Source organism: Parambassis ranga, chromosome 16 (genome assembly GCF_900634625.1).
Source record: "Parambassis ranga chromosome 16, fParRan2.1, whole genome shotgun sequence".
NCBI lineage: Eukaryota > Metazoa > Chordata > Actinopteri > Ambassidae > Parambassis > Parambassis ranga.
Genome location: NC_041036.1, coordinates 9,545,916 through 9,560,332, shown reverse-complemented (window position 1 = coordinate 9,560,332; position 14,417 = coordinate 9,545,916). Strand labels below are relative to the sequence as shown.

Sequence of the window (14,417 nt, the reverse complement as noted above, 5' to 3'; positions counted from 1 at the left end):
TGCAGTGACTAGTCAAAAATATATACCGTAGTCAGTAGTCAGAACTTTGAGACTTAATCAATCAGCTTTTCAATTCTTATTAGTGAAAAATTGTAAGTATGCCCAAATTAGGTATGCCTGTCCGTTTCCTGTCTGTGAAACCAACATTAAAAGCATGTATGCCAATAAAATAATATAAAAGCGCACTCTGTTTGCCCAGAAGGTTCACACATTTTGTCTCTTCCAAGAGTAATGAGCCGTTGCATTATGTTGCACCGTTTGTTTTCACTGAGTGGGTTTGTTATTTTCAGTCTCTACTTTGATTTAGGGTCTCATTGTCTGCAAAGATTACATAACTATAATAGCAGTTTAAGGGCTGATCCACAGTGACCGGATGTGTCCAATGAGAGCTGAAGAGGAATGGAAAATGTGTTTGTAGCACAAACTATAAGTTAACACTGTTTTCTTGTTTCACAGCATATACATACTTCTGTATGCACATGCCAAAACCATGCATGTGTCTGTTTTTCCTTTATAAATCAAATACATTATTACACAGGAAGATCACATTGTGCCCACATTTTTTTTTCAGCATAGTCTCCACCTAGAGCATAGCCATCCCTCTGCTTCCTGTATGTACTGCAATCAACCGCTGCAACCAACACACTGGCTTGTGTTCATTCGCTCAGTACCGCAGCATAAACACAACGGCTCAGATTGAAGGGTAGAGATGGATACACAGAGAGAGGGGGGAGAATTATGGACAGACGAGGAAAAAAGACAGAGAAAAGCAGCGTGATGAATGCTGACTGTAACATTGTGTAACTGACAGATTATTCACTGTGCTATTAGTTTTCAGCAGCAGCTCAACTGTTGCCAATCTACACAAAAGAGGCATTCCAGCAATGGCAGTTGGGGTTAGACTTTTCATTGAGGTACTACTGAGGATTACAGACTTCATAGTTGAGTTTTACGTGAGTTGTCAACCTTTAACCGCTGTACATTTAAAACAGGAAGCAAAGTTTGAAGGTCACTCAGTTGCTTAAGTTGCACAATCACAGTTAATAAAATCCCAAAGATTTCAAGTGCTAAAATCAGGTAGTTTGACACCATTATGTCCTTCCAGGCAAACAGAGCTTTTTTTTACTCTGTTCTTGTCTCTCACTACTCCCACTCTTGTCTTTCTTCTCTCCACTGTCTCTGCTCCCTTTGCTGTCTCTTCTTGTTTTTTCTTCTCTCTCAGAGGAAGACAGATTGTTGAAGGGAGTGTAAGAGAGTAAAGTAGCAGTTCCCCAGCTACAAACACATAAGCCTCTTCTTCATCACTAAAACACTCCGCCCTAAAAAATCTGAGTCACTTGAGGGTAAACTTCTTGCAGGCCCTGTAGTGACACAGCTTGTGCTGATTAAAAAAAAAGGTGATTCCTAGCTTCATCCACAAGCTCAGCCTGACCTGTCAGCTTCCAGCTCTGCTGCTGCACTGCCTCCCTGCTGACCGGGAACAAACACAGAGGGGAAAGCGGCGGGAAGGAAAGAAAGGCAAACTCTTACTTCACCGCTTCACAGCTTCTTACTGTCAAGGAAGTGGTTAAAAAAACATGAGTATTTGCAAATGCAAGTCCCAGTTGCTGGTTTAGTCTGTTTTGTCAGGTAAATAGCTGAAAAAAAATCCCCTCTGTGGAAAAAAGATGGAAAATTGGAGGAGCTTTATGTTGGATACACAACTCAACCTAAAAACAAATATATCACAAAAAGAGTGTAATCATGATTTGACATAGTTACTAATAATTGTCATTATTTAGTCATGGATTTGCAGAAACCAAACAAAAAATATTGATATGGATCAATCAGATATGTGATCCCAGGGCTTAACTTTATTAGTCCAGCCAGACGACAGCATTTTATCTGTCATATTGACAGGAATGTTAGTTTCAGAGGGCTTTACGGGTGATGCAAGTTCTGTTTTAGGGTGGATTTCCCGTGGAACGCATCAGCGTGCAGCCAAAACAAACTCCTGCTGATGGCTTGCCTCCTGCCTCCGGTCTCACTGGCCTGCTTCTAGACAGCAGCCGAGGGACCCTCACAGCTCAAGAGGGAGGAGCGGAGCCGTTCTCTGGCCCTCCCACTGGCTATAAGACCAGAGACAGAAGGAAACACTCAGACTGCAGGCACACGTGGAGCAAAGAGGCAGCAAAAGAGAGAGAGAGAGAGAGAGGAGGAGACGGCAGGAGAGAGTGGAGCAGCTGTTGGCACAGAGTAGTTTCTGCTTCTGGGACTGAAACAAATATAGCAACAAAAAAGAAGAGAGGAGGAAGTTAGAGAAGCAAAGCAAAAGAGGACAAATTCTGAGTTTGGCATGTCATGTTAGAATTTGTTTTATTGCAAAGGAATAACTGAAGGAGAAGCCGATGTTTGGGATGTGAAGTGTTTTTGGGTGAACCAACAGAGAACAACAACAAGGACGTGGATCCTGCACCTCCCTGAGACACAGCTGCTCTGAGGTCAAGCTGCTTTAACCTCTGCTGGTGCAAGCCTAGAAGAAGGAAAACGTCTCATTTACCTGGCTTAGCAAACTCTACAGAGAAGAGAAGCTTAAAGCAAATTACGTTGGCTTTACCTTTAACTGGTAACATCAACAAGCTTGGTTGAGCACCTTCTGATAACCAACCTTTAGGAAGTCTCAGGACTGTCCAGCTGTCACATCACTACAGTGAAGATGACATTCGCGATGCTGCGCACTGCACCTCCTGCAGGCCGATTCTTGTATGGCGACATCGCCCTCCTTTCTGAAGACGATGAGGAGAATGGCAGTGAGGGGTCTGGCTCTGAAGACCGTACCAATTCCTCCAATTCTGCTGCCTTCCGCCTGTCCTCCTCGTCCCCATCTGCCTTTCACATTAAGGTGAACAGGAAGAGGAAGCTGTGCGGGGGAGTAGGAGGCGGAGGGGGTATGGCAGCAAGGCTGGGCCCCCCAGTCTCATCCCCTCCAGAAGTCCGCCAAAGGACTGCAGCCAATGCACGGGAGAGAGATCGCACCAATTCTGTCAACACAGCATTCACAGCACTGCGCACACTCATCCCCACCGAGCCTGCAGACAGGTGAGTCATGATACATTGTACAAATGTGGCAACATGATTCCTGCCAAAACTACTGTTGCATGAAATTCTTATTCTGTTACAGGCCTTTATTCTAAAACTGTGTCTAATTATGAGTGTGAAATCCTCATTTTTGGCTGCATCATATAGTGTCGAGTGCTCACTTACAGAGTAATTGCACCTATTCTGATGTCAGGCAGTTCTTTTTAAGTTTGTCTTGATGATTGCAGGAAGCTGTCAAAGATTGAGACGCTACGTTTGGCCAGCAGCTACATAAGCCACCTGGGGAACGTGCTGCTTCTGGGCGAAGGGCTTCACGACGGACAGCCGTGCCACGCCCCCTCACCGCCGTTCTTCCACGTTAACTCCTCCCCTAACCGCGGATCCGACCAATCCACTCAGCCCAAGCACATCTGTACTTTCTGCCTCAGCAACCAGAGGAAAATGGTGAGCAGAAAACTATAAGTCAATAGAAGTAAGTGAGAGAAATCTGTATAAATATGAGGGGGGAAAACATTTAAACTGTTTCCATTTCTCTGTAAATATTTTTAAATTATTATATAGAAAATATGACATTGAGGTGAACTGGTCAAAGTGAGTGTGTGGTGGTCAGTTCAGTGTTTAAAGCTGGCCTGAGATCAGTAACTGTACTAAACCTGATTGGCCCCGAGGGACTCTAAACCCAGAACCTCTTTTAAAGTCCTCTTTGGGGGTGAAGGACTGTGTATTATTGACCTGTTGGGGGTTTGTTTTACTCGAGCAGGTGGCTTGAAAGTTCAAGGTGGTTTGGAAAAATTTCCGTCCATAGACGTGATTGTTTTTCTTCAGGCGGGTCAAACAGCATTCACATCTTTTTTCTTTTTTTTTCAAACTCTCTCCGCTGTGTTTTTTTTTTTCCTCTGCTTTCTTTTTTAAAAATATGAATTTAAAGTTTACAAGGGTACTTATGCAGCGAGAGAGATTTATGACCGGGAGCCCATGAAATCCATCCAAAACCATGTGTATAATTTCAAGAATGTATTGACGTCAGATTGAATATGAGGAGGTTTTAATCATAACTTGTGACCTGAGATTCTCAGATTGGTAACTGGCAGTTAGTTTGTTCCATTGTCACAAAATACAGGTAAAAGGTTAATTTATAACTTTATTTATTTATTTATTTGCAGGACAAAGACATAGAAATACACACTTTTTCCGCCCTACATTTCTTTCACTGTTGCACAGCACAGGAGAACTCTTACCCACTGTGATTGATTCAGTCCAGGGAATTGATATAATCAAGAACACTCTCACATAAGAAAGCCATCGGTCTGATGAGAAATAACAGGGAGTTAACAACTGACATCAGCTGAGTGAAATCAAATCTATATGAGCTCAGGTTTTGACAAACACCACAGAAGATGATAGAGAGGTGACGTCCACTCAACTTCCCCCCCTCTAACCCATAGCTGCTGCCCATTTAGTAGGATTTATGGGTAAGGAGCTGACATCTGGCAGACTCCCCCGTTACCCCAGCAGTGTGTGAAAGCCAATACCCTCCTCAGTGTCTAAACCCAGAGACCCTTTAGCTGGGGGATAACCTGAGTCTCAGCAGTGTGAGTCTCCCCCTCCTCTTGCCTCCCTTCTGAACTTCAACGCGTGAAAACTTAGACGTCCTCAGCGTCCAAACCCAGACACCCTCGGCTTGGAGATAACGAGTCTGAAACCTGCCTCCTTGACTTTCTGCTTCTGTCTGTCCTCCCTGACTCCCTTGTTTTTTAAAATCTCCCTCCGTCCTCGCATGCATCTGATTCACTCTCACTTTTTTTCCTCCACGGATCGTGCCCCCCTCCTCCACCTCTGTGCATATCGATCAGCCTGGTGGAGGTCAGAGCTGTCGGTGGGAGCTGTGTAACACTATCTACTGCTGTCAACTTGCCGCTGCAGATGCATGACTGACCTGTAAACGCATGCTGGGCAGAAAACAATTTTGAAACTTTCTCATGTCAAAACACAGAACACAGGCACCTTGACTCAGTCTGTGTTACTTACTGTCAGTTACATTTGGCTGTTTCCCATTAGCCCCCTTATGTAGATAATACCGAACACACTCAGTGATGAGGTGAACCCACATGAAAACGATTATCTCTTCCTTTATTTCAACTAAGACCACATAAACGAAGAGCAACACGATGAGTTAGTGAATGATAAGGATAGATAAGGACAGGAGCACAATTTAAAGTTATTTAATAGGCCACATGTACACATACATTAGGTTACTGTTGAACTGGATATCTATTATCAAAACTTTAAAAAGAGAAATGCTGTAGCACTTTTTACTTAAGTGCCACAATATAGCAACATGCAATGCACTGGACTATGTGAGCCAAGTAAGCCAAGAGAGAACCCATATGGGTGCAATTCTATCTTGGCTTAAGGGGCAGATAAACCAATCAATTTTCAAACTTTTGTTACAGAAGAGGGTGCAATTGTAAACACAGCTAGCAATTATCAGGTTATTATTTTTACAACAAAGACCAGTGTGACTGTGACTGCTTTGGACATACATACAGTCTTGCTAACAGCATCAATTCAATTATCGACACAGTTCAATTTTGTTGTTTATAGTGTTTTCTACAATCAGAAGTGTCTCTGGGATCTTTACAGAAACCCACAGAGCCTCACCTCCGAGCAGGCAAACAGTAGCAAGGGGAAACTGGAAGTTAAAGTAGGACCCAGCATCGGTGATGACAGAAACAAAGAATATCACCACACCTACGCTTTATTGTTCTTCCTCCCACTATCACATGACACTTGGACAATGAAAACCCCATCATTGTTTGTGTTGTGCAGTCGTACTGTTATAGCACCCTAAATGTACACTTTCCAAATTAAAGTCAGGTAAAATAGGAATGCTCAGGCTGACCTGGCACATGAATGGTTAACTCTGATTGGCAGAACCTGAGCATGTTTCATTTTCCTTAGAAAAGTGGCCGTTTAAGTGTGCTAAAGGGCAGAGTCAATGCTGGTGATTACAGAGAGGAAACGATTGTGAAGGTAAAATGAGACTTTGTGTCCTGAGTGCTCTCTTTGTATGTTTTTATGGTCATTGAGGTTCATCACAGCTGTCAGGTCTGCTTAGAGCAGCCGCTTCAGTTACACTTATTTCCAATGGAGGAGAGGGTGAGAGTGAGAAAAGTATACGCTCATTTCCTCTTATTATGTGTGCATATACAGTATAACTGTTTCAAAACAAACAGTCTTGTTAGTAATAAGTGCTGCACCCAGAGTGCTAAACTACTGCATATATTGGAAGAGTGATGTGAATACTAATGTGCCAATATAGGTGTGACTGGATATTTGTTCTGTGTTTTATTCTTACGGTGAAAATGAAAATATTATGACGACACATTTTCCGCTTGTCCACAGAGGTTAGAGAATCATTTTTTCAACCAATCATAAACTTGTCTTCATTAGTTTAAAGAGAATCATGACAAAAATATCATCAATGTGCCGCTGAAGCCAAAAAATAACCCACAAAATGTATATATATATATATATTTGATGTTTAGAGTAGCTTCGTTGCATAGATTTATTCTGACGATCATGACATTAAATATTCCTCTATTTTACTTTTGATTAGATGCAAAGATTTTTCTAAAATCTGCCTTTTCTAAAAGGAGTTTTGAGGTGGATCAGCAGCCGTTTGGCACAAGGACAAAGCTGCACAGCTGTTCCCTACTGGTGCCTTTGATACTTGTGGTTGAAAAAAAAAAAAGAAACACACACAGGGGGACAGTCCTGATGCTACATCTGTAAATGAGATGTACAGGGCTGATGATGGAGGACTGAGGTGAGCTCTGTGCTGGTTGAATCCCTGTGCTGTCTGGTTGATTGATGCAGACATCCTGTCCAGGCTTCTGTGCCTCTGCTGTCACAGCGACTGTCAGGTGCCTGGACTCAGCATCCAACAGGAATTAGTGCAGCGCTTTAATTTTGTTACTTTTATTCATTTTCAGTCATTGTTCAGGCATGCTGGTTGGAATACATAAATGCATATTTATGGGTGCTGTAGGTGAGGTTCAGGTGCTGCTTAATCAGTAATCTCTGTCTCCCTCTCTCTTTGGTGCATTTTTACAGCTTCTTCCTCAACTGCGGCTTATTTCTTTTGGCCTAAAAAGATGAGAGGGTCACTTTAATTCAATGGCAAAATGAAATAGAAATGGCAGTTCATCTGCCAATAACAGCAACCACGCTGAACTTTTTCCTTTAAAGCTGAAGATGACGAGACCAAGCACTTTCCAGTATTTAAATTTTAATCTCATTTGATGAATTAAAACAGAAGTCTGATGGTTAAACCAAATTAAAAAATAAAAAAAATCTGGCAAAAATATAATTACCATGGTACTTATGATGTGGTTGTGGTAAAATAGGCCATTGTTTTCTTTTGAAATGGTTAAAATTAGATGGATTTACAGGCATTTTAAGGCACAGCCCAGATTTAATACTCCTTGATGAAGTTGATTTATTTGGAATTTCTTTAAATGCAAAAGAAACGTGTAAATTTAGTGAAACAACAAACATAACAAATGATGTGCACCACTCTAATTTACCTCTCAGCTGCTGTAAAACTTTTATATGTGATGAGTTTTGTGGGTGGATGGAAAGATGGTGGCACTTAAACTGCACAGTGCAAATGGAAACTTACTTATCTCTGTTTTGTTTTGGAGCATATGTGCAACGAGTAAGTGTGTATATCTGTGTTTTGGTATGAGATGTGAGTGACACATCCAGAGGGAATTTTGAATGCGTCCTCTAGCACACATATATACACACACACACAGACACACACTGGCCGGCTCTCTGTGTCTGGAAGTCATTGGCAGCACAGAGCAGAGCAACAAATGAGCTAATTGTTCTGTAAATGATTTATCCTCTGCTGAGGCTGTACAGCCAGTGTTTAATTCAGCTGCTGCTATTAGAAACACATTGACGTTGGGCTTTGATGGTGATGTTAAAGGAGCCTGGAAACCGCTTTCTGTGAAACGCCCTCCCTGCTTACACTCACACCCACACAAATGACACATATACACACATGTGGGCATGCACATGCACCCAGTCTACCGCAGAGACTTTTTATCAAAAGCATTTTATTTTACCTCTTCCATTTCTAGCCTATTTCAACCAGACTGAAGTTCATAGCTTTTTGTCCACACAGCCCAGAAAACCTCATATATGATTACTTAGTTAAGGAGCTCTGGATCATGACTGTGCTTTCAACACTTTCTGAACTAATGGTGTGCAGGATGTTGTGGAAACAGAGATGGAGAAGGAGAGAAAGAGAGAGAGAGAGAGAGAAATAGCCAGCGACTCAGCGGGATAATCAACTTAGCTATTTATCCTGCAGTTTGGACAGTTGGTTTTAGACTGTGCTGAAACTACACTTTGCTTCTTTATAGAGATCAAATGAACCGTGCACCTAAGGAGGGCCTAAATGCATGCATAGGACATGTGCTGGAGCGCACTAATGACTGCGGTTTTTACAGTTATTTGGATATTAGTCTGTTTTCACTGGAAAAAAGCATTACGTCACTTTAGTGCAGCTGACGTTTCAAGGTCATAGATGAAAACTAAATTAGCCTCATTTACTGATAATAATGCTGGTGTTGACTTGAACTTAATGTTTTGTGCTTCATGAGTCTGTTTGCTTCTCAGTTCAAGCTCATTCTAATGAGGTGCATCAATGGTGGCTGGTATACAGCAGGAAATTTTTAAATGTATTCAGACACACGTTCCCTCTGTGTGTGTGCGTGTGTCTGGATTTGTGTATGACTGTGCCTTCAAGCGTGGACCTGTCTGTATATTTTCAGCACAGATGGAAGCAGTTAAACCTTAATTTAACACCAAGAGAAGAAGTCGGGTCAGATAACTAACAAAATCTATTAGCAAAACTATCATTCTGTTGTCATTTGGCCTTCAGGGAGAGGTCTGCTCGCACAGCAAATTAAAGCAAAACTACAGAAAGCGGAGCCAAGCACAGAGATCTCTGACACCAAGACAGCCATACAATTAAATTATGCTGTTTTTTAAAACAATATCTAGTCAAGCTAATGACATATTGGCTGTTTCAGGATGTACGGCTTAGCGCTGCTGATAAAGTTATGTGCAGCGCATAATGTAGCTGAATGGAGTCATCTGAGACTGGTGAAAGTGAAGTTGGCCTTGTTCTGGAGTCATTATAACAGATTATTAAAATAATTAAACACATGTGTGGCTGCCTGCTGCAGACTACATCTGATTAGGCCATCTAAAATTAATCAAGTGTTGTTCAGAAGCCATCGGGATGCTTATTAGCACGCTGCAGTGAACATGAACGTGCAATGCTTCCAAGCCACATAATGGCAGTCTGAGGCTCATTTGGTGTGTTAGTTAGCTCAATTTAGCTGTCTAATGTGTCGTTTATTAATCATTTATGAGGGTAATTACAGCTTCTACAAGCCACCAGAGGCACTGACGCACACTCGCATATTTTCACTTGACAAACTAAAGGGATATTACCAGTTTTCATTTCACGGTTAAATACCAATCTCCTTATACGATCACGGGCTGGTGCCCAAGTGAAATTATTTTTTCCAACCAGTCATTCCTGTCCTTATGCAGCCAGAAACTAAATTAGATGTTTGTATTTGACAGAACAGCTTAACACAGGAAAAAAAAGAGAGAGAGGGAGAGTGGATGGAAAATCCACAGTTATAGGTAAAGGAACAGCAGGATTGAGTTTCGGGGGAAAAAAACAACATGAAAGCTTGAATTTATAGACAGTGTTTACCGTCCTTATGTTAAGTTAAGGCTGCTTTCACCTTGATAGTACAATAATATTGTTCCAGCGTGGTAATATCATCATATCGTATCTAAAGTAAACACCGTCAGGTAATCATATTAGTGTCGGACAAATCACCCCCCTGGGATAGTAGTGGTATGTCTGCTGTGTGTGTGTGTTTGGATGGAGAAAAAAGAGAGCACGGATGTCATCCGACCATGCCCTATTAGTCTTCAGGAGATTGTTTTGACTACCAGGCCAGCCTTTAAGCGCCCCCCCCCCCTGTTTTGACTGAGCCTGTTACACTCCAGCCCTCACCAGCTGTGCTGCCTACGCTGCCGCTGAGCACTCACAGGGGGCTGACTCCTCCTGATTCCATTGTAATTTGACATAATTTGGGAAATTGTCGAACTGTGCAGGTTTTAAGTGAAATTTTGCATGTAACCCCCCTTTTTTTCTGACCTTCCGCTGATAAATACCTACAATTTTCCACAATGCTTTCCAACAAACACCAGAGAGAGAGAGAGAGAGAGAGTGAGAGATGGGGGAAGAGAGCATGGCTGCCCTTCCAGCTGTTGGTTTGATAGTTTGTGTTGGGAGTGAGCACGATAACAGGAACACTTGAGGCTTTGAAACTGACAGTTTGAAATAATTTCTCACAAAATAAAGACTTTATGATGCCAGTGTTGAATAAATCTACCAGCAAAATGGACAAAACACTATCAGAGGTTTCAGTCTTCAGTGGGAAAGTTAATCACCACTCACTCTCAGGTCAGCAGGTGTCCCAGGAGTATCAGATTTATCTCTGATGAAACACATAGGACTCATTTTAACCCAGAATAAAGATATTTTTTTTAAATATTTCAATAATGTGCAGTTGTAGAATATGACTTGATAGGTAACTAAATAATGTTGTTGGTTCTTGCCCATACTTACACTCACAGCCTACAACACCGTGCTAATAGTTCACTGTGTCTATCTAATAATTACCCTCCATTGAGTCCAGCTGGAGGAAGCATTGACAATAATAATGCGTCTCCTCACACTCGCCTCAATCAGTGGGAGGACCAATTCCTGTCCAAATCCTATGATCTCACTCTCCCATTACCCCCTGATACCCGTCCAAACACCTACCCACCTTTGTTGATGTCAGTCAAGCGGATTTTTCCAAACACCTACAGCTTGTGCTCAGTCTGGGAGGAAATGTGTAACAGGTGTTCAGCTGATGAGGGTTAGCTGAGATGATATGAGGGGAGGGGGGAGAGAAGTCAGGAGAGGACAGAGAAGCAGAGACTTTTCACCCAGAAACTTGGTGCACTGCTTGGAGTAAGCATGTTTTTAGTAAAAAGGAAAACAAACATCATATTATTTATTTAACCATAAGTTATTCTGAAGTGTTTGCCGAAGCAGGGAGGATGTGTGCTGCACATCACTCAGGGCTCAGTTAAAATACTGAGACTGTAACTTGAAAAGCCAGTGGTAGATGGCCTAAGAAGGGAGCAGAGAAGAGGTTAGGTGAGGAGGGAAAATGTGATGTTATTTTCCTGGCCAGATAGAGAAAGTCTCCTCACCAGCCAGGAAATCAAGGCTCCTCTGTTCTGATACCACAGATAAACGAGAAGCATATCATCATGCAGGCCTGTCATAAATCTGCTCATGATGTCACTCTACAGGCTATTATACAATTAAAGAAATGCTCATTGCTCTCTGCTGCCATACTTTGTGTTGTATGCTACTGTGCGGAGTGTGTTTATGTGAGTTTACTGCATGCAGTCAAGGCTAATTTACTTTCTCAGCAGCTGGAAGCAGAGTATACCGAAAACCGCATGAATTTACTGTGTGCCTGTGATTGCAGTAATACAGTATCTGTTTTCACATTTCATCACATAAGCACTGACATTAAATGCAGCCGTTTTATTTACCTGTTAAGAACATTTGACGTGTGTGGTGATGGAAAAAATGTCCCTTAGAAACCTAGCAATTCAATCAGTTTAATGTAAGTGTAGATTCACAGTTTGTGTTTTATTTGAGAATATAAAGCAAATGTTCTGTCAAACTTGAAGCACAACAACTAATAAATGACAGAAATGGTCAGTGGGTCAGAAACCAGCTTCACTTCTAACCTCAGGCATTGTTTTTTGATGTGAAGGCATCAAGGTTTGATGAATGTCAAAAAAAGACACTTAACAATGATAAACCCATGTTGCAACGCAAACTGCAACAAGCTTCTCTGCCATTTTCTTTGCTGCCATGGTAACACCCAGATGTTTTCCTGGTTAGAATAGGCTCACATGTTGGACACACTTTCTTTACCCCAATCAATTATTTAAGTTAAATGAGAAGCTGGTAAAATAACGTGAAGCTAGCTTAGCTTAGCATAATGTCTCTGTCTCTGTATGTCATTTGAACTGATCTTTATTGATTTAATAATATAAGATGCTGTCTCTCTCTCTCTTCCAGAACAAAGACAGAGACAGGAAGACAGCCATCAGAAGCTAACGATGAAGACTCAACTTACACAATGCTCATCATCTCTGACAGCGCTCAGTGCTTTCATAATCAACTTGAAGACGAACCAGACTTTTGATGCATTTCAAAGACTTTTGAAGGACTTCTGCAGCACTTCCAGGATCTATTTGATTACTTTTGTATTGCTTTACGGAAACTTTTTTTTTTTACAGTTTTGTTCAACAGTACTTTTCAAAGGGCTTCCACATACTTATCCAGAACACTTATAAGAGACTCTGTGGTTCAGTGACTCTTTGCTGGAAGAACATGGCACATGATTGGAAAACACACAAACTCTACAAATTTGTACTCATCAAAAGCTGTGTGTTATTAATGTGTAAACTGAATTATAAATGTATATTTATGTAACATAACAGTATATAATGAAACTATGTTATTTAACAGACATATGACATTCTTGACAAACAATGTGCATTGTTTTGTGGTACAAACCTTGGCTATTGACACACACACATAAAATACTGGGACTTTGGGAGTATTGGATATTTTTTAAATCCTTCTATTCATTTCTGGAAATAAGTCAAGATGACCAATAAAGTGTTTCTATATCTGGAAATACGTTTGTGGATTGTACTCTCAAATGTTGTTCTAATTGTTGCCAGTTCCAATAAACAATGTTAAAGTTTCCACTGTGAATTTCTATTGAGCGGCAGACAAATTCTAATATGCTTATAAATTAGTTTTGCAGAGACACTTTGGTGAAAGTCCTTCACAAAAGAAGCACCACAGTTAGTTTTTACCATATATACAAGATTTTTACCCTTACATCTTTTACCTTTGTCTCGCTTCTTCGTCTTTGGTCTACTGTTCAGTTCTGTTCTTCTCTCCTGGGAGACTCTGCTCTGCTCTATCATCAGCCTGCTGACCAGAGATCAGAGCAGGCTGAGACAAAGACGGTTTGAAGATGAGGCTGACGAGAAGCAGCAGAGAAAAAGGAGAGCAGACAGGAAAGGTGGAAAAAAAAACAGCAAAATTGAATCTGCAGGTATGGCTTCTTGGACATCTGCCTGTGTCCCTTCGCTGTCCTCTTCTTTACCTTTCCACATGCTTGTTCTCTCTTCTCCTCCTCTGCTCTTCCTCTCTTTTCCCTGGAGTGCCACTGGCCAGAGTCTGGTTGGTGATGGCTTTCCAGTGTGTTTAGCTCCACACCACTCACCCGCTTCATTCTACTGACTATCTATCTCTATTGATCCATCCATCTGGATGTTTTCCTATTATTTTTGCATTCTTTCTCTCCTCCATCTTTTTCATTCAGCATCTTTTCAAAACTGTCCACTGCTGTGATGGAAAAAAGATCAGGTCATTAGCAATGAGGAATGATGCCCGCTCTTTTTGTTGCATTATTCATAATAATGAGCATTTCTTTGTCTTGTACAGCTTTCCCACACACTCTGCTTTGACATTACATTTTCAAGGCCAGTGGCCTGTTTTCTGTAGTTCACAATCACCTGTTTAATAGAAGCAGTCAGGTTTACACTCAATAAAAAAATCACAAGAAAGTTGTTGTTATCAGAAACGTCTTAAGTGATGTGAGAGATACTGTGACTTTTTTTAGATTCTCATCTTTCTGAAGGAGGCTAACCACTCAATTAATGTCTCTGGTGTCCTACTTCAGCTTTTAAAACCACCTAGCAGCAGCGTTTCTCCAGCTATTTTCCACCATTAGGCGAGATGTAAATGAGCCGTTCGTTTTAATGGAGGCTAACCGCAGAGCTGCACTGCTTTGGTGTTCCCAAATTATTTTTTAACAATGCTAGCAAGCTGTTTCTGTGACTGAGATGGCAATTATGGAGCTTTTTTTCCTACTATGTGACAAGTGTCTGGTGAAGGAAAACAACCAACAAAAATTCAAACGTCACCTCGCCTTGCCAAAGGACAGTTTTTAGTGGAAGCGGAGCTGCAAAACAACGTTGATTTAGAACGTGTGTAAGTGTGTCATCACGCAAACACCTCAAACCTATAAACAGCGCCGAACACTTGGAGTCAGTTTAAAAGTTAATATGTCCTCAGAGGG

General features: G+C 41.4%; 1 protein-coding gene across 2 annotated transcripts; it reads left to right on the top strand.

Annotated features, from left to right (window-relative positions):
• Positions 1–1,932: 1,932 nt before the first annotated feature.
• LOC114448710 (basic helix-loop-helix transcription factor scleraxis-like) lies at positions 1,933–12,865 on the top strand. Of its 2 annotated transcripts, none has more exons than XM_028425845.1 (3): positions 1,933–3,078; positions 3,306–3,522; positions 12,335–12,865. In XM_028425845.1, exons 1-3 carry the CDS (start codon positions 2,696–2,698, stop codon positions 12,371–12,373), a joined length of 639 nt encoding a protein of 212 aa, XP_028281646.1. In that variant the 5' UTR covers positions 1,933–2,695; the 3' UTR covers positions 12,374–12,865. The 2 variants fall into 2 exon arrangements, with proteins under 2 accessions (XP_028281646.1, XP_028281647.1); XM_028425846.1 differs by having other exon boundaries at positions 3,306–3,550.
• Positions 12,866–14,417: the final 1,552 nt, after the last annotated feature.